Source organism: Pongo abelii, chromosome 21 (genome assembly GCF_028885655.2).
Source record: "Pongo abelii isolate AG06213 chromosome 21, NHGRI_mPonAbe1-v2.0_pri, whole genome shotgun sequence".
In the NCBI taxonomy this organism is placed as follows: Eukaryota; Metazoa; Chordata; class Mammalia; order Primates; family Hominidae; genus Pongo; species Pongo abelii.
Window position 1 is genome coordinate 36,152,452 of NC_072006.2, and position 19,685 is coordinate 36,172,136.

The 19,685-nt window shown below is 52.5% G+C and overlaps 1 protein-coding gene across 1 annotated transcript in view; it reads left to right on the forward strand.

Annotated features, from left to right (window-relative positions):
* The window catches only part of XKR7 (XK related 7), a 34,472-nt gene extending 20,787 nt beyond the window's left edge, over positions 1-13,685 (forward strand). The window contains exons 2-3 of the mRNA XM_009233484.4: positions 5,336-5,538; positions 6,773-13,685. Of these exons, the coding sequence (XP_009231759.2) occupies positions 5,336-5,538; positions 6,773-7,725 (1,156 nt within the window). The 3' untranslated portion in view covers positions 7,726-13,685. The remainder of the gene's footprint in view (positions 1-5,335; positions 5,539-6,772) is intronic.
* Positions 13,686-19,685: the final 6,000 nt, after the last annotated feature.

Here is a 19,685-nt window from a genome sequence, read left to right on the forward strand (position 1 = left end):
CGATCCTCCCGCCTCAGCCTCCTGAGTAGCTGGGACTACAGGCACACGCCACCACATCGGCCAATTTTTAAATTTTTTGTAGAGATGGGGTTTCTCTGTGATGCCCAGGCTGGTCTTGAACTCCTGGGCTCAAGTGATCCTCCCACCTTGGCCTCCCAAAATGTTGGGATTCCAGGCATGAGCCACCACACCTGGTCTGGGGATAATTTTGGAGAAGATCAGATGTACACCACCCCCAATCTGGATTCCCTTCCCTGAGGTGTGGTGTTCTTCCCTTGGGTGAAGATCAGCTTCTTTCAACTTCATTTCAAATAGAGTGGGATGTGGGATAGGGTGGACTTCCTGGAGGAGGTTTCAAGAGAGGTTGCTTGGTGGTGAGAAGGAGCCAGCAGCCCCTGCCCAGTGTATGCTGCTCCCTCTATGGACACCCTTTATAGTTTATAAACTATTTTAAAATTCATTGTGTGTGTGTGTGTGTGTGTGTGTCTGTGTGTGTGTCTGTGTGTGGAGATAGGGACTCACTGTGTTGCCCAGTGAGTCTCAAACTCCCCGGTTCAGGAGATCCACCCACCTCGGCCTCCCAAAGTGTTGGGATTACAGGCGTGAGCCACTGCAGCCTGCCCCATCACACTCATTTAATGCTCACAACAAGGAGGAAAATAAAGCTCAGAGAAGTGGAGAGACTACCCAAGGTCACACAGCAGGTCCGGGACATGGCTGGGAATCAAACCCACACGCCAGCCATTGCTACCTTTCCTCCCTCATCCTTACCCCCGTGGCTATGTATAAGCAGAATGGCAAGTGCCATTCCCATTTTAGAGAAGGGAAACTGAGGGCCAGGGAAATTAGGTTGCATGTCCTGGGCAGGACTGTTTTAAGACCTTTGTGGGCACCACATCTATCAAGCATATTAAAATGCAGCTACATCAAACATCCCATGTAAATTATACATGACCAGATAAAAGCCAAATTGTAGTTGACTGGCTGACATCATATTTTGTTTTGCACACATTTAATTAAACATTTATTAATTTTGATTCTGTAGTTTTTCCCTGTGTTTTGGAGCCAATTTTTTTTTCAGGCTTCAAACATTTTCCTAGGCCCATGAAAATCTCACAGGCCCTTGGCAGAGAGCTTATCGTGCTGGCTGGAAGGAACAGCCACAGTTTTGGTCCTGTTGCCAAAAGGGGCAGAGCGGGGCAGAACCCAGGCCTTTTATCCCCAGAACACAGTGTGGTCTTTCCACACTGCCCACTGACCCCACATTCCTGGGACTCAGAGGCCTCCTCTCTTCTCTTCCTCCATCCCTGCTCCTGCCCGCGGTGGCCCTGGGCTGTGTGAGCCCTTTGTCTGTGGTTAGCTAGGAGCTGGCAGAGGAGGGGGCAGGAATGGGCAGGGAGGTGGGCAGGTGGCCCGTCAGGTAGTGATGGATGCTGGCCGGGGGCCAGGGTTTCTCTCATGCTGACCCGGGCCCGGAAACAGATGGTCTTCCAGCCTGAGAGAAACTTCCAGGGTGTCACCTTCCCCCCAACTCCCCAGGCCCCTTCACATTGGACCAGCTGGTCTCTCCTTCCTAGGCAAAGCCAGAGCTGCGGGAAGGGGAAGGGAATGTGGCGGCAGTGGGGATGGAGGCTAGGAAAGATGGCCTGTGTTCTAGGCCCTCAGAAGTTCTAAGGGCCATCTTGGTTTCTCCCCCAGCCCCCACCTCTGGCCATCTCCAGATCTCTCTCTGCCCTTCCTGTATCCCCTGCCTTAGCTCAGCCCTGTAATTTCAGACCTGGACCAAACCCCATCCTCTCTTGGCTTTCCTCCAAGCCAGCCTCCACAGCAAGCTTTCTAAGCCACTGAGCCAAGCTCATCACCCCTGATTCTGGGATGGCACTCAGATAGAGAATAAAATCTGAACTCTTCAGTCCAGAATTTCATGCCCTTCACAATTCTAGTCTCATGTCCCTGCCCATTAAAACCCCTTGTCCAGGCCCAGCAAACCTCTGGCCATTCCCCTAAAATGCCAAATTCTTTCAGGCCTCTGAGCCTTTGCTTCAGCTGATTCTTCCACCTGGAATGACCTTCCATCTCTTGTGTGCCTTCAAATGCCAACCCATGCTTTAAAACTGAGATCAGGCCGGGCGTGGTGGCTCACACCTGTTATCCCGGCACTTTGGGAGGCTGAGGTGGGCAGATCACCTAATGTCAGGAGTTTGAGACAAGCCTGACCAACATAGAAAAACCCCATCTCTACTAAAAATCCAAAATTAGCCAGGCATGGTGGCATATGCCTGTAATCCCAGCTACTCAGGAGGCTGAGGCAGGAGAATCGTTTGAACCCCGGAAGCGGAGGTTGTGGTGAGCCAAGATCACACCACTGCACTCCAGCCTGGGCAACAAGAGCAAAACTCTGTCTCAAAACAAAACAAAACAAAACAAAACAAAACAAAACAAAACGAAAAACAAACAAAAAACCCGAGATCAAATGTTTCTTCCTTCCAAGGCATCTTATAGCATTATTTTACCTCCTATCTTGTCTCTCTTCCATGGGACTGGGAGATACATACGGGCACACAGCCTGGCACAGAGCAGGTGGTCAAAATCCACCTGCTACATGAATGAATCATTCTGGCTGCAGGGATCCTTATGTGTGGGGTAAGCAGGAGTCCAGAAAATGGAAGATACAGGGAGACAAATTTCTGCTTATCAGAAGAAATACAATCCAGCCCTGGAGCTGCTCAGAAGCTGAGGTCCCTGTCCTGGGGAGTGTGTGAGCAGTGGGTATAGATGCAGCAGGCTGAGGTCCCTGTCCTGGGGAGCATGTGAGCAGTGGGTATAGATGCACCATGCTGGAAATGGCTGAAGGAATTCCAGCATGGCACAGGAGAGTTGGCCAGAGGGGGCTTTGCATCTCCAGAGTCAGCTTCTGAGGGAACAGCCCCCTTCCCCATCCTGGCTGCCAATCCTGTCATGTGTTATGTTGACAGTGTGTTTACGCCATAGACTGATGCCAGGATGACCCAGGGATGGGGAGGATGGTCCTAAATGGGATGTTCCTGGCCTCATTTTGCAGAAAGAGTCCCAGAATATTCACTCTGAAAAGATCTCCAGAGTCATCAAACTCATCCCTTTCATTGGCAGATGGAGAAACTGAGGCTTTGAGAGGGCTACACAGCTGGTAAGACCAGTATACTCATTTGAAGAAACTTGGTATCAGCTGGCCCCACATCCAGGGAGAATTGTGACTTCCTCCCTTGGGCTGTGAATAGAGTGAGTCCCCTGGTTCCCAAACAACATCCTGGAAGTGCCAGTGCTTCACCCTGGGAATAGACCCCAAATCCCTGGCTCCCCAGTTTCAGATCCAGGCAGCGGGTTCAGAGAATCTGTGTAAGGGTTCCCCCTACACACACACACACACACACACACACACACACACACACACACACACACCCCACCTCCAGTTTCCTGGGAAAGCCACTTTGGAAGAGTCCTCTGGTTTGCAGCAAAGAGTGTGCCTGCCCCGTGAATCAGAGACTTTGGGGAGCCAGCGGGAGTGGGGGGCGCTGGGAAGGTGGCAGGGTCTGTAGCTGCAGGAGTGGAGCTTCTGGGCAAGGAACCAGGGCAGAAGGGAAATCAGACCCAGAGATCTGTGTAGATAGGTCCCCTCTCACCCTACATAGGCACTGCACTTCACAGTGTGCAAAGTTTCTTTTCATTCATTTAATCCTCGCCGCCACTTTGGGAGGGATTAACTAGGGCTCAGAGAGGGTCTTGCTCAAGATCACACAGTAAATTAGAAGCCAAGTGGGATTGATCTCAGGACTTCAGAGTCCCTTGTATACCCCCTATAGGGTTACTAGAGTTCCATTCAGTTCAACAAGCCTGCAGTTGTTCACACTTTCATTCATTCAGCCCACATAGATTAAGCACCTACTGTGTGCTAAGAACTGAGGATGCAGCAGTTAGCAAGCCAGCCTAGTCATTCTCCAGGTACTCACAGCATGAGGGAGATGCGCACATAACCAGGCAGTTACAACCCACTGTGACAAATGCTAGCTAGATTAGATGGAAGCCTGGGAGAGGCCCTTACCCTAGGTGGAAGGTGGTCAGCGGAAGCTTTATGGACAAAATTGTGTTCAAAAGCTAAGCCTTGGAAGAAAAGCAAGAGTCATCGCGGGTTGGGGCCAGGATGGGGTTAGGGGATAGGGCAGGGTGTTTTAGGGAGAGGAAACAATAGGTACAATTCCTCAGCAAGGTGGGAGAACATTGTGAGCTCTGGCTCTGTGACCTGTGCAGAGTGGCCATAAAGAGCCATAGAGTTTGTTGGGAGAAGTGGCATGAGAGGAAGCAGCAGTTTCAGATGCCAAGGAAAAGTGTCTGTGAGCACCTTCCTTGCACCCTGGGGTGAGAGCTGGGCCCTGAGCTGTGAGGATCTCACCTCAGCTGGGCACTGAGAAGGGAACAGGCCAGGGAGCTGCTGCTGGCAACAGAACCGGGGCTGACACCAGGCAGTAGGGACTGTTCCTGGAAGGAACCTATGTGAGCAAAACTTTTTATGGTTTACAGTCAGAGGCAGTGTTGCCTAATGGTTAGAGTGCCGGCCCTGAGGCCAGAATGGCTGGGTTTGGGTCCTGGTTCTACTGCTTCCTAGCTGTGTGACCTTGGATAAATGACATACCTCTCTGGGTCTCAGTTTGCTCACCTACAAAATGGGGATTGGGCCGTGTGCGGTGGCTCATGCCTGTAATCCCAGCACCCTGGGAGGCCAAAGCAGGATGATCGCTTGAGGCGAGGAGTTCAAGACCAGCCTAGGCAACATAGCCAGAAAAAAATTTAAAAATTAGCCTGGTGTAGTGGTACATGCCTGCAGTCCCAGCTACTTAGGAGGCTGAGTCGAGAAGATTGCTTGAGCCCAGGAGTTTGAAGTTGCTGTGAGCTAAGATCGCACCACTGCACTCCAGCCTGGGTGACAGAATGAGACCCCATCTGTAAAATAAAACAAAATAAGGGTCGGGTAACAGGGCTATTGTAAGCTCAGCGCACTTCAAGGTGTCAGTAACCCTCCAAAGAAAGCACGCCCTAAGCGTTGTAGGAACAATGGCGATGCCGCTGTTGTATTAAAGGCTTTACTTAGTGCCAGTCCTCTCTCTAAGCTAATGAGTCCATTCAGTGCTCCTCAACAGCAACCTCATAAGGTGATCCTTTCGAAATGCCCATTTCACAGCTGAGGAAACAGGCTCAGCGTAGGGAGTGACTTGCCCCCTGCGCCTGTGAGCGGCTCGGGGCGGGTGGGACAGAGCGAGAGGAACCAGCGTGCGGGAGCCTGAGCACCGCGTCCTTCCCGCAGGTACCTGCGCGCCCTGTACTTGGGGCTGCAGAGCCGCTGGCGCGGGGAGCGGCTGCGGCGCCACTTCTACTGGCGGATGCTGTTCGAGAGCGCCGACGTGAGCATGCTGCGCCTGCTGGAGACCTTTCTGCGCAGCGCGCCGCAGCTAGTGCTGCAGCTCAGCCTGCTGGTGCAACGCGGTGGCGCGCCCGACCTGCTGCCGGGTGAGCCCACCCCTTCACCCTCCGCGCCTGGGACCGCCCCACCGGGCCTTTCTCCCTGCTTCAGGCTCCCTGGGGATGCCCTGTGCGCTTCCCCACCCCAGCTCAGGGCTCACTCAGTCAGGGTTTAGGGAGGCCTGCCCCTTCTACCCTCACCACCCTCCAGGCCTCTCGAGACCCCCGCGTCCCCTTAGATGGCCCACTTACACTCAGAGTGAGGAGGGACCTGGCCCCTCCACTCCCTCGACACCCATCAGCCCTCCTGGGCGCTCCTGCCCTCCTCCCTTCCCCGTTGCCAGAGCCAACCAAACCCCATCTCCCGTCCAAACACTTTAGACCCTCTGGGGAATCCCCTGCCCACTTCCTTCCCCAACCTGATCCCAGCCTGCGTCTCCTGGGGACCCCCTGCCTCATAGACCTGACCAATCACCACCAGTTTCCAGAGAGCCTACCCCTTCACTGGGGGGCCCCGGGGGGCCCTCCCAGGCCTAGTCCTGGTATCCATCGCCTCCTCCTCCCTACAGGCCCTGTTAATTTCCCACCTTGCCCCTTCCATAATGACAGAGCCCCTCAATATCAGAGAAAAACCGCATCCCCCTGTCTCCCTGAAGCACTCCATGCTCTCCCAAACCAGTCCCTGCCCAACCCATCCTCAGTGTCCCAAAAGACTATCATCACCCCTCAGGGCCCTGGGGACCCCTTGCCCGGTTACGGGGTCCCAATCACAATGCTTCCCACCTTGGGTCTCCCCGTCCCCGCCCCTCAGCTCTGCTCAGCTCAGCTCTAGATATTCCTCTCCATGCCCGGCCTCCTCCTGGTGGCCCACGACTTCTAATGGCCCCCTCCTGGCTGCTCCACACCCTAATCATGACCTCCTCTTCACCTCCTCTTCCACTCCCAGAGTCCTGGACCCTCATTTCCCACCCTCCCACCAAGACCCCTGAACCCTAACAGCCCCACACCAGAGTCCTAGATGGAGGCCAAACCCCCATCTTCGTCTCCCTTTATGCTCCCACCCTATAGAAGTACCCAGTCCCGTGCACCCTCACCACACCTCGTCATGGCTTTTGAAGCTCCCCACCTCCCAGACCTTCCCCACACCCCTGCTGATCCGCAGCGCCTTTCCTCACGCCTCTTCAAAACCCAGCTCCTGACCCAGAACCCTCCGCCTCTCCCCAGACCCCAACCCGAGCCCGCCCCTAACCCAGCCCATCCCGCCCCTGCCCTGTCTCCACAGCCCTCTCCACCTCCGCCTCCCTCGTGTCTCTGGCCTGGACGCTGGCCTCCTACCAGAAGGTGCTGCGGGACTCGCGGGACGACAAGCGGCCGCTGTCCTACAAGGGCGCCGTGGCGCAGGTGCTGTGGCACCTGTTCAGCATTGCCGCCCGCGGCCTGGCCTTCGCGCTCTTCGCCAGCGTCTACAAGCTCTATTTTGGCATCTTCATCGTGGCCCACTGGTGCGTCATGACCTTCTGGGTCATCCAAGGGGAGACGGACTTCTGCATGTCCAAGTGGGAGGAGATCATCTACAACATGGTGGTGGGCATCATCTACATCTTCTGCTGGTTCAACGTCAAGGAGGGCCGCAGCCGCCGCCGCATGACCCTCTACCACTGCATCGTCCTGCTGGAGAACGCCGCGCTCACCGGCTTCTGGTACTCCAGCCGCAACTTCTCAACCGACTTCTACTCGCTCATCATGGTCTGCGTAGTGGCCTCCAGCTTTGCGCTGGGCATATTCTTCATGTGTGTCTACTACTGTCTCCTGCACCCCAACGGGCCCATGCTGGGTCCCCAGGCACCTGGTTGCATCTTCCGTAAGGCCTCGGAGCCCTGTGGCCCACCCGCTGACGCCATCACGAGTCCCCCCAGGTCCCTGCCGAGGACTACAGGTGCTGAGCGGGATGGGGCCTCGGCGGGAGAGCGTGCGGGGACCCCCACCCCACCTGTCTTCCAGGTGCGGCCTGGCTTGCCTCCCACACCAGTGGCCCGCACCTTGCGGACAGAGGGGCCTGTCATCCGGATTGACTTGCCTCGCAAGAAGTACCCGGCGTGGGATGCTCATTTTATTGACCGCCGGCTCCGGAAGACCATCCTGGCACTGGAGTACTCCTCACCTGCCACGCCCCGGTTGCAGTACCGGAGTGTGGGGACCTCCCAGGAGCTGCTGGAGTATGAGACCACAGTGTAGGCTACAGTGTCCCGGAACAAAAGGGACAGGCTTGGCTGATCCCACATCGGCCACAGTGTTGAGCCCCGAATTTCAGGGCCACCAGGCTAAGGGGGAGTGGATCTGTTGGTCCAAGGGTAGAGTGGCCCCACTCTTGGGTTCTTTCAGGGGAGGGGACAGCCTTGCAGAGGCCCCAGCCCTGGGCCCCGTTTTCAGCCTTGTGGCCCATTCCCTAAATTCCCCTGACCCAGGGCCTGGGGAATCATCTGGTGCTACACTTTTTGAGCTGCCCTGCTTTCATGGGGCCTCCACACCTCTCCCCTGCCTGCTGTTGCCCATGTGTTGCCCCTGCTGGACTTGCCAGAGAAAGGGCACTGTCTGGGGTCCATGACCTAGACCCTGTGCTCCTCAGGGGTTGTGGAGAGTGGGCTGCCTCTATGGTGGGAAAAGATCTCTGAGAAGGATGGAGGAGGCCGTGGAAGGGATGGGGTGAGGTTGGAGCATTGTGTGGACAGGGATGGCATGGCTCTTGTAGCATCTGAGGCCTGGAGCCAGGGCAAGAGGGAGCTGAAGAAGGGAGTTGGGGTGGGGCAGGGTGTTGGGGTGGGGGGCTGGCAGTGCTGGAGATGGATAGGAGAAAGAACTAGGCGGGTCTAGGCTGGCAGAAGCATGGAGGGGTGGAAGACTTGGGGGAGGGGAACCTGCAATCCAGAGCATAGCGAACAAGAATGAACTCCTCAGGAGACGTCTCTTGTTGTGGGCTCTGTGAAGGATGAGGTTCCACAAGCCTCGGGTGAAATGTTTGAAGGAGCCATTCTTTGTTCTAGATGAGCACCTGGAACGTGGCTTCTAGATACAGGTCTTCGACACAGCAGATAAGATGTCTGGAAAGATCTCTGGGCTCAAGTGCAGGTGAGGTTTTAGCACATTTATCAGAGGAACTGATCCAGAAGCACGCTTAGTTCTAGATTGAGTTCTAGAGTGCTAGGCTGATAAAATGTCCCAGGGAGCCACTCTGATCTGTGTATTCTGTTGTGAGGAGGAGGACATTGGAGCCCTGCTGCTCTGCTGTGGGGGATTCTAGCACCTGTCATGGTGGTGGGGGAGAAGAGGTTCTAGAGCCCAGTGTGAATGGAATTTTCTAGGAAAGGGTGCTCTGATTCTAGACTTCTGGGGCTCATGGGAGCTCTAGGCCCCTGTTACCTTGGTCCATAGCCATCTTTCTAAAAGGAAATTGTCCTCAGAACCCCTGAGACATTTCAGCTGCCAACTGGTTCCCAGCTGGAAAAAAAATAGCTCTGGGGACGTGACATGAATCCTGGCTCTCAGCCACCCTGCAAATGGGGCTCCCTGGGGCGGCATCTGGGAAACTGACTTGTTTTGCCTTAGATCTGTTGACTCCCAAGGACCTGTGGTCTATTCCCATGGCCTGAACATCCTGGAGTGCCCAGGGGACTCACCCAGGGCCCCTCCTCCCACCTAGGACAGCCAGTGCTGGATTGAGGGGGCGTATAGGAGAGGGGAAGTAGGCAGTTCCATGGGGTGAGGAGACAGAGCCTCTGGCAGAGCTGGTAACCCTACCCCCCGCCGCCCCACACACACACACACACACTCTCTCTCTCTCACTCCCACAGCAACTTAGGTGCGATTGGTGGGAGAGGACAGCAGGGGATGTTAAGGACAGATGCAAACCTGATCCTGGAGTGAGGTGGGCCATGAGAATCCTAGACTATGCAAATTAGAGGGGTGCTTAGCCCTCCCTGGTTCAGCCTCTCTTGGGTTACAGATGGGAAACTGAGGCCCAGAGTGGCAGCCACTCTCTCAAGGTCCCAGACTCTGGGCTGCCCATCAAAAGGTGATGGGTAATGATGAATTGCTGGGGATGCAGGGTAACCCCAAAGGCAGAGAGGGCCAGACTGCCCACATAGACACAAGCACAAGCACAACCATGATACAAGTCACCCTCCCAACCAGCACACAGGCCGAGATGGTGTGTGCATCATCCCTCCTGCCAACACAGCAAGAGTGCTTTTCCTTCTTTCTGCTGCTAAGCACCCTCAGGAACCAGGCCTCAAGGGTGATGGGAGGTGGGAGAAGCCCAAGGCTGACCCAGGCCCGCTCTGTTGGGTTCATCCATCCTGCTTGTTCTCTGCCCAAATCCATTTTCGGAGGCTGAATTCACACACAAAGCCTTTGTGAGACGGGAGCTTTGAAGATGCGGACCCAGACCCAGAAACAGACTATTTCTCCAGGGCTGACTTGTGCCAGGAATTTTCACCCCATGTCGTTTCACTTACACTCTCCGCTGGTCACGACATCCCTGCAAGAGAGGTATTATCAACCCATCTTACAGATGAGGAAACTGAGGCCCAGAGAGGTAGCATGAGGGTCACCCTTGGCAAGTTATTCTCCTCCCCAGTATCCCAGAGTGGCCCATCTGGCTGCTGCCTTCTAGAGGAAAAGTCCTAGCTGGGGTCCTTTACACTCCAGGAGACTCCCAAGGGGCAGGGATATGCTGGCAGGGCTTGGCATGGTCTGAGGCTCGCAGGGAAGCCATGGCTACATTTTTGGATTTTACTCCACCCCCACTCCCCACCTCTTCTCAACCCCACACACCCTTCCCTCAGGGCCTCTGCCTGCAGGGACATCTGGGCACAAGGGGCCCGGGGAGAGGGCTGCAGGCACCTTCTCCTGCTTCTCACCCTCAGAAGAGTCTCAGCCCTTAAAGGACTCTCCACCCAGGAGCTCGGGACCAGGCCTGAGGCCCCCTGCTCCACTGGCTTGTCCCTTCATTTCACTGGGATAGAGGAGTCAGATGAGGGAGGGGTCCATCCCCTTAGAGCTGTTGTTTTGTTTTTCTTTCTGTGACACAATCTACCTCAGCCAGTCTCTCCCCTGGCAGAACTGACCCCCCTGGTCCTCTGCCTCCTGTCCCCTGACCCCCACCCCAGTCTGGATGCTCAGTCCTTCCCAGTCCTTCCCATCCTCCCAGGGTCCTTGCAGCCCAGAGGGTCCCTGAGGGTTCCTTAAGCCACCTGCCCTCCACATCCATTAGACAGGAGAAAGTGAGACCCAGAGAGGACCAAGGACTCACCAAAGGCCACACAGGAAGTCAGTGGCAGTTAGGATTTCCCTGGGGATGAGAAGTAGTTGGGTGCATCTTAATTTTGCCAGGAACAGAAGAGAACAGGATGCTTTGGGTACCAAATATGGCAGGCCCTGCCCTCAGTTACCTCTAACCCCAGGAGACCAGTGTCCCCATTTCAGGGCAGACTTCTGTCTACCTGTTTTCTTAGAACTGATCCCCAGGCTGTTGACTGTGTTCCCCAAACCTCTGCAGGCACCACACATGCCCACATCACGGCGCCTCCTGGCACTGATGTGCCATGTGCCTTGTAACTGTCACCCCAGCTGAACAGCACAGACCTCCCCACTCCCCCACAGAGGGCTCCCCAATGAGGGGGCCTTGCTTGATCCCCTCCTGTCATCTGCCTCATTCTTGTGTCTCCCCAAAATCTGCCTTACCCCCAGCCAGCTCCCTGCTACACCTGTGTCCCACAGAGGCATGTCACCCATGAGAGTTGGGGAAGACAGAGGGCAGGGAAGGTGAGGCCTGGGGAAAGTCCAGGTCTCTGGATAAGGGCTGAGGGAGCTGGGAATATCCAGGGAAGGTCTTGCTTGCGGTCAACACCCTCCTAAGTACTCGAGTTCTGCAGGTTCTTCCCTTGGAATTAATGTGGGCTTGGAGTCCACAGAAGCCTCAGACAATAGGGAGAAGGTTTTCTGGGACAAAGGCTGCATGGGATGCAAACTCAAATGCCTTGAGATAATGAAAATAAGAGTAATGGGGACAATAGGGAGTGTTGGGGACTCTGGCAAACAGGAGAGTGTGTGCCCTGCCTGTAGGTACTAAAATTCAAATGTTTGGGAAACTGCTGGCCACTCATATTTGGCCCACATGCCACCAGTTTGAGACTTACGGTTCAAAATGTTGAGAAGGTTCTGGAGCGTCCTGCAGAGTCTGGAAACCCCTCAGCGGAAGTCAGGGACAGAGGCTGTGGCTCCCTCTGAGACTTTGCTAGTCCAACCCTAAATCCCCATCACCTGGCTATCTGAGAACGAGCCCACTGCCCTCTTGGCTGAATAGGGAAGTCTGGGGGTCCACAGGGTCCCTGGTTTGGGAATCATCATCTGATAAGGGCTACAGGCCCCTCCAGTGCCTCAGGGGGTTAGAGGCTGCTGGAGTCTTCTCCAGCTTGGGGGCCCCTGGTTAGGAGGAATCTACATTGGGTTTCAGGGGAGTCCAGGTGCAGGACGTGGACTGAAACCCAGGACCCAACTGTCCCATTCTGTGCTGGCCCCTGCCACCTTTGGCACCTGTCTCCCTCCCACTTCAAGCTGTGCTGGGGCCTGCAGTAGAGGTTGGTAGGGTGAGCTGTCAGTTTCTGTATTAAAGTGCTTTGCAGTGTCTCAATGGAAGGGAACGAGTGGGTGCCAAGCCACATGGGCAGTAGTAGGGTTGGGGTCTGAGTCCCCCTTCCCAACCAACCACAGAGGCTTCTGAGACCCGGGACTGGGGAGGAAAGGAGCTGCAATGTGCCATTCTGGCTGGGGAGAGGATAGGATATTTCTGGGTCCTTGGCTGCTGCCGGTAGAGGTATGGGGAGGAAAAACTCTGGAGCGGGGGATGTGGGAGTGGAAAAGGAAGGCCCCGTCCAGGCCTGGCCTGGTTTCTGGAGACAGAAAACTCCCCAGGGGACAGAGAGGTTGCCCCTTGTGCTTAGCTTCTGCCACTTTTCCCTTCTCTGGAGGAGAAGGCTGCCCTCTCCTCAGCAACCCTGGCCTTTATTCTATGCATAACCACTGCAAGGGCACCCCTGGCCAGGCTGAACGGGTGGGTTGTCCCGGGGCACCTGCAATAATCTCAGAATGGAGGGTATCCTGGGACAAAGAGGGGGTACAGAAGGTGCCAGGGGGGAAAAGGCAATTCCTCCATCTCTCTCTCTCACCCAAATCCCCCCAGATCCAATCTGACCCTTTTCTGCCTGGTCTCCATTGGGCTAAACCACCGAACTTGGAGGAGCCTCATATAAACATAGCCCCCAGCCCCACTGGCTTTCCGAACCCATCATGAAACAGCTGGAAGGTATCTGAACCGTTCCCATGGCTCCCTCATTATTTTCTTCCCTGAGGATCCTGTGGTTTGGGAGAAAAATCTCCCAAACCAGCCTCATTTCTTGAAGAATTCATTTTCCCATATTAAATTAACTCAAGCTGAGCTTCTGATTGCTGATAAATGCTTCCAAGGCCTCAAGTCAACTTCTAGGGCTTGAAGGTGGGGGAATATATGTATTTTATTGAGTTGCTTAATACAAAATTCTCAAAAGCACTCGTGGGCACCCATTCCTGCCTTCACAGGCCCTCAGGGTCTGGGACCCCACGTTGCGAATCAATGGTTTAGACATCCAGCATCCTATTTTACTGAAGGGGCAAGCCCAGAGATGGGAGATGGCCAGCCCAAGGTCACACAGCAAGTTGGTGGCAGGGTGAGACCAGAACCCAGTTCTTTTGAGGGTCCCACCAGAATATCCCCAGCCCTGATCCTCCCCTCCATGCCCCTGGAACTCTAGGAATCACTAGCCATGCCTGAGGGGCTAATCTCCCTCTGTCAGCACAATTCCGAGTGATTCTTCCCCTCCCTGTCGTCTCTTCCTCCCTAACGGGCCCTCACCGCTGTCCTCTTCTGTTTCCTTTTCCTGGTCCCACCTCCTGGTATTTACTACATCTGTGCCATCCCCCATCCCCCCGACCCCCATTCACCCTCCGAGCTTCCCCCAGGAGGGGGAGGGGGAGGGGACCCCGAGTTGGGGCCTCTTTACTGAGACTCTTTTGTACACCACAAACTTTTTGTATATTTTTAATTTTGCTGCGACATGAGATATTAAAAGTCATTTCAGTACGTGCTGCTTGTGTCCTATTGTTTTGGCTGTTCTGGGCCAGGGGAAGGAGATGAGGAAGGAGGGATAGGTAGGGTACCACTTGCCACAATCTCTGTGGCTTAAGAGAGAAAGGCCTTTGGCTGGGAGAGGGTGGGACATTACATAACATCTCCCGTTTATTGGACAGCGTTTCAATCAATCAACCAGAATCCTAAGGCCAAAAGTTCTACAGATTATCTCCAAACTCATTTTACAGATAAAGTGGGTGGGGGGAGATAAAGGGTGGGGATACTTGTCAGAGATCACAGAATGAGTCCATGACAAAATCAGGGCCCAGACTGAAGTTCCTAACTCCACTACAACCAATAATTATTGAGAACCTACTGGGTGCCAGGCAGTTCTTGGCATAGTGAACAAGAAAGATATAAAACAGGCAAGGTCCCTGCCCTCAAGGAGCTTACATCCTATCCTAGGGGGTATTGCCTCTAAGAGGGCCTCTGTCTCCAGGGCTTCCATCCTAATCCAGTGGTTCTCAAACTTCAAAGTGCATGAGAATCACTTGGAGAAGAGGGGATGTTTTAAACGCATATTTCCACCTCCGTAATCAGGGAATAGGTAGAACATGCCTGGAAATCTGCATTTTTAAAGTTCTTCAGACATGTTTAAAGAACATGCCTGGGAATCCTGCATTCTGGTGCAAGCAGATCTGAGGACCTGGACCTTGCAGATCTTTTTTTTTTTTTTTTTTTTTTCCCCCCCAGAGACAGAGTCTCACCCTGTCACCTAGGCTGGATTGCAGTGATGCAATCATAGCTCACTGCAGCCTTGTACTCCTGGGCTCAAGCAATCCTTTCGCCTCAGCCTCCGGAGTAGCTGGGACTGCAGGCACATGCCACCATGCCCAGCTAATTTTTAAAACATTGTTATAGAAATGAGGGTCTCCCTAGGTTGCCCAGGCTGGTCTCGAACTCATAGTCTCAAGCAATCCTCCAGCCTTGGCCTCCCAAAGTGGTAGGATTACAGATGTGAGCCACTGCACCCAGCCAAGGACCACTACTTTAATGTACCCTTCATAAATCTGATCATGGCATTTCCTTGCTTTAGAACCTCCCATGGCTCCCCAGTGCCTTCAGGATAAAGGTCAAACTCTTCTGCCAGACTCTGACTTTTAGAAACTGGGCCTAAAACCACCTCGAGTCTCATCTCTGACATACCCCACCTGGCCCCCATAGCCTCTCCAAACCACCCATCTTCCTGTTTCCATAAGACTCTCCTGATTGCCATCCAACAGGCTTTCTCACCATGCTTGCATGCAGGTGGAGCCCCAGTTTTTCAAGGGTCCCCCTCCAAAGTGCCCAGGGAATGTAACCCTGACCTGTCCTCAGGAGGCAAATCATGATTGACCAAAGACGGTGGTTTCCAAACTGTGATCTCCAGACTAGTAGCACCAGGGAACTTGTTATAAATGCAGATTCTCAGGCCTCAGATCTATTCAATCAGCCACCATGTGGATGGGGCACAGCAATCTGTTTGATAGGCCTTCCGGGTGATTCTGATGCATGCCTACGTTTGAGGACCATTGGTCTAAGATAATTCCCCTGACCAGGGATTGATGGGGGCAGGGGCATGTGACCCAATTCTGGTGAGGTAGGGACTGCTAATTGTCCCCCAGTATTCATGTTCCTCCTTTTCTATAAAGAGTTTTTAGCTAGGCACATAGCCACTCAGAATAAAAGACTACATTTCCCAGCCTCCTTTGCAGCTAGGCTCAGCTATGAACCAAGTTCTGGCCAAGAAGAAATTTGTGCTTACATCACCTTAAAGAGACAGATCATGTTCTCTGCTTTGTTGACCCTACTGGCTGGACTGCCAGCTGGGTGGAGAAAGCCATCTTGCAGTTGATAGCAGAACCACTGCTTGGTGGAACAACGAAATAGGAGACTTCAAGGTCCAGGACCCAGGGAGCTGCCACACCCACCCTTGACTGTTAACTGAAGAAGAGAGAAACTCTCCTGTTTAGGTCCGTTATTCAGTCTTTGATGCAGCCAAAATATGTCCTGGCGAATGCATCTGGCCCCTGGCTTCTTAAGGGAAATCTTTTGAAGATTCCTGGGAAAGGTTTTTCTCCATGAAAGAAAGACACACAAGAAGGGGAAACCCTTGGGCTTATCTCGGGATGGCATCATGTGCCGTTCCCAAGGCCACTGCAGCCATCTTGCCAGGTGCGTGAGTCTGCTCGGGCTGCCATAACAAAATACCACAGACCGGGCAGCTTAAACAACAGAAATTTATTTCCTGACAGTTCTGGAGGCTGGAAGTCCAAGATCAAGGCGTTGGCAGAGTTGGTTTTGTTACAGGAAAGGGGTCCCCATCCAGACCCCGAGAGATGGTTCTTGTATCTCACACGAGAAGGAATTCAGGGCGAGTCTGTACAGTACAGGGAAAGCAAGTTTATTAAGAAAGTAGAGGAATAAAAGAACAGCTACTCCATATGCATAGCAGCCCAAAGGCTGCTAGTTGCCCATTTTTATGGTTATTTCTTGATTATATGCTAAACAAGGGGTGGATTATTCATGCCTCCCCCTTTTAGACCATATAGGATAACTTCCTGATGTTGCCATGGCATTTGTAAACTGTCATGGTGCTGGTGGGAGTGTAGCAGTGAGGATGACCAGAGGTCAGTCTCGTGGCCATCTTGGTTTTGGTGGGATTTAGCCGGCTTCTTTACTGCAACTATTTTATCAGCAAGGTCTTTATGACCTGTATCTTGTGCTGACCTCCTGTCTCATCCTACGACTTAGAATGCCTTAACTGTCTGGAAATGCAGCCCAGTAGGTCTCAGCCTCATTCTACCTAGCTTCTATTCAGGATGGAGTTGCTCTGGTTCAAACACTTCTGACAGTTTCTCCTGAGGCCTCTCTCCATGGCTTGCAGATGGCCGTCTTCCCACTGTGTTCTCACACGGCCTTTCCCTGTGCACAAGTGACCCTGCTGTCTCGGTGTGTCCAAATTTCCTCTTTTCTTTCTTTTCTTTTTTTATTTTTATTGGAGTCTCACTCTGTCACTCAGTCTGGAGTGCAGTGGCGTGATCCCGGCTCACTGTAACCTCTGCTTCCCAGGTTAAAGTGAGTCTCAGGAGGCCTCAACCTCCTGAGTAGCTGGGATTACAGGTGCGTGCCACCATGCCCAGCTAATTTTGTATATTTAGTAGAGATGGAGTTTCACCATGTTAGCCAGGCTGATCTCGAACTCCGACCTCAGGTGATCTGCGTGCCTTGGTCTCCCAAAGTGCTGGGATTACAGGTGCAAATTTCCTCTTCATATAAGGACACCAGGGAGATTGGATTAAGGCCCACCCTAACTGCTTCATTTTAACTTCATCATCTCTTTAAAGACCCTATCTTCAAATACTGTTACATTCTGAGGTACTGGGGGTTAGGGCTTCAACAAATAAATTGGAGCGACACAATAACACCAGCAAAGTAAAAAATATAAAGGAATTTGATGCTAGTGTTGAGCTGCTCAAATAACCTGAAAACACTCATTATTGGACTTGTTTTAAGAGAGAATAAATGTTCCTTCTTGTCTAAGCCACCTTTGGCGGGGTTGTCTGTTCCTTGCAGGCAGAACTCTGGCACTGTGTTTGCTCAAGCTGTTCCCTCTGCCCAGAGTAACTTTCCTTCCATTCACCCTTCAAGGTTTGGCTTGAATGCCACCGGCCTGGGGAATGGCTCCTGATTCTGCCTTTCCCAAACAAGTTGCTGGCCTAATACCAGAGTTCTTGGCTTGTGTGTCTTTGTCTCTAACCAGATCACGGTCAGCATGTGCACTGACCACCTGCTGCTAATTTCCCCACTCCTGCCCATGGCAGGCATTGATAATCAATCGCTTCTTCCTGCTGGGAGTAGATCCGGTTTTTATAATCTTCTATGCAGCCCTCCAGGCAGCCCCTGCCAATCAACTGGAGGTGGCTCAAAAGAGATGAATCCTATCTGCCACAATTGTTAAGTCTTTGAGAGCAGGGACTTTGTTTTGCTCAACTCTTCTTTGATTCACAAGCTGATTTTAATAATATGTTATCATTGTGTACTTCTGTTCCCATTCAGTCCCTGCAGCAGCCTTCCAAGGCAGGTACTGCCATTATCCTGCTTTTGACACGTGAGAGCTCTGAGGCGCTAAGAGATGAGGTAATGTGTTCAAGGTCATATACATTTGAGCCTACATCCACCATCTCTGACCACTTCCGCTGACATTTACTAAGCACTTCATCTGTTATGGCTCTGAAGGGAGCACTGCAGGGAATACAGAGATAGTTTTCTAATTTTAGTAGCATGCAAAACACTTATTGTCCTATTTGAGATTCCCAGCAGTTCAGTGATGTTTGGAGCTAGTCCAGGAATAATATAAGCTTCCATTTTATAGACAGGGAAATTGAGGCCCAGAGAGAGGAAAAGGCTTGCAAAAGCCAGTCATGGAGATGCCAGAGCAAGAGAACACATCTTTAATGCCCTGCTGCTGCTCCAAGGGTGGGAATTCTGGGCTGGCTCAAGGGGTTAAGTTGGAGCTTTCACATCCAGAGCAGAGTCAGGAATTGGCTAGCACACCCTGGCCTCTTCCTGTTCCCCTGGCAGGCTGAGTGGAGATCTCACTTCCTGAGCTGGGAGGTGACTGGCAGGATGCAGGGGAGCAGGAGGGAGTGGCTTTGAGAGCCAGCACTAAGCAGCCTGGGCCATTTCCCCTCCAAGGGAGGGGTAGGAAGAGGAAGGGCTAGTGGGTAGGAGTCTCCTGTAGCTCTCACACCCAGAAGTGTTGGGGAGCTCTGACCCTCCCTCCAAGGCACTGATATTGAACACCAGGCTTTCAGAAAAAGCCTTTCAGTAGAATCCAGTGCATTGGTACTTTACGGTTTCCAACTGCTCTTCCATCCATGGCCTGTGTCTTTCTGGCCACAGCTCTGAAGAGCAGAGCAGGGCAGGGCTTTGGGAAATTATTGTTCCCATTGGAAAGATAAGAAAGCTGACGCCAAGAGAGGTTACAATAAGCAACCTAGACCAGGTCATATACAGCAAATCAGTTCCAGAGCTTAGGTCTCCAGAACCCAGGTGTCTTGGCAAGGTGTGGATGGGCCACTCGGAACCTTTCCATCCGTCCTGGGTGGGGCATGCAGAATGCATAGGTCCTAGAGGTAAGGAACGCTAGGCTCAGATCCAGACCAGCCAGAAATCCCAGGTCCTCCTCTTACTCACCGTGTGACCTCCTTGAACCAGGCTCTGCACTTCAGCCTCAGTTTCAAAAATCTGTATAATAGGTACTATCATGGTACTCAACACTGAGAGTAAGTTAAAATATGTAAAGTGTTCAGCACAGAACCGCAAAGGGGACCTTGCCTCCCTAATATACTCCCAAGAGAGTAAAACAGCTCAAGACCCTATGAACATGGTCAGAATAAAAATGGAGTCACTAATGTTAAGAAAACCTTGACAAATACAGCTGGGGAAGGCCATAGAGGGTTTTCATGCTTGCATAACAAATAAGACTGATAGCAAAACAGATAACAACAAAGACTGATAACAAAAAAGGCTACAAAAATCACAACCTTGCACAACGGCCATCGAAACCTTGCACAAAAAATACTTCCGCAAGGACATCTGCCCAGCAACTGCCTGTCCAACTTTAGACTGGTGTCACCCTTGCTATTGATCTTTGTAGTCAAGGATAATTATTTCAAAAACAATAACGTAATCCTTATTTTTTTCCTTTAAAAATCTTTGTCTTCCTCCACCTTCCTGAAAATGCGCATTGCTTACTATGGCATATGGGTAATTCCCACTGCAATGCTTAATTCCTAAGTGAAATATCTTTTATTTTAGAGAGCCTCTGTTTGTTCTTTAATTTGACAACGACTAGGCAGGTAAACAGTTAATATTTACTGAGCACTTATTTTTTTTCAATTTTTTTTTTTTTTTTGAGATGGAGTCTCAGTCAGTCACCAAGGCTGTAGTGCAATGGCTCGATCTCAGCTCACTGCAACTTCCACCACCC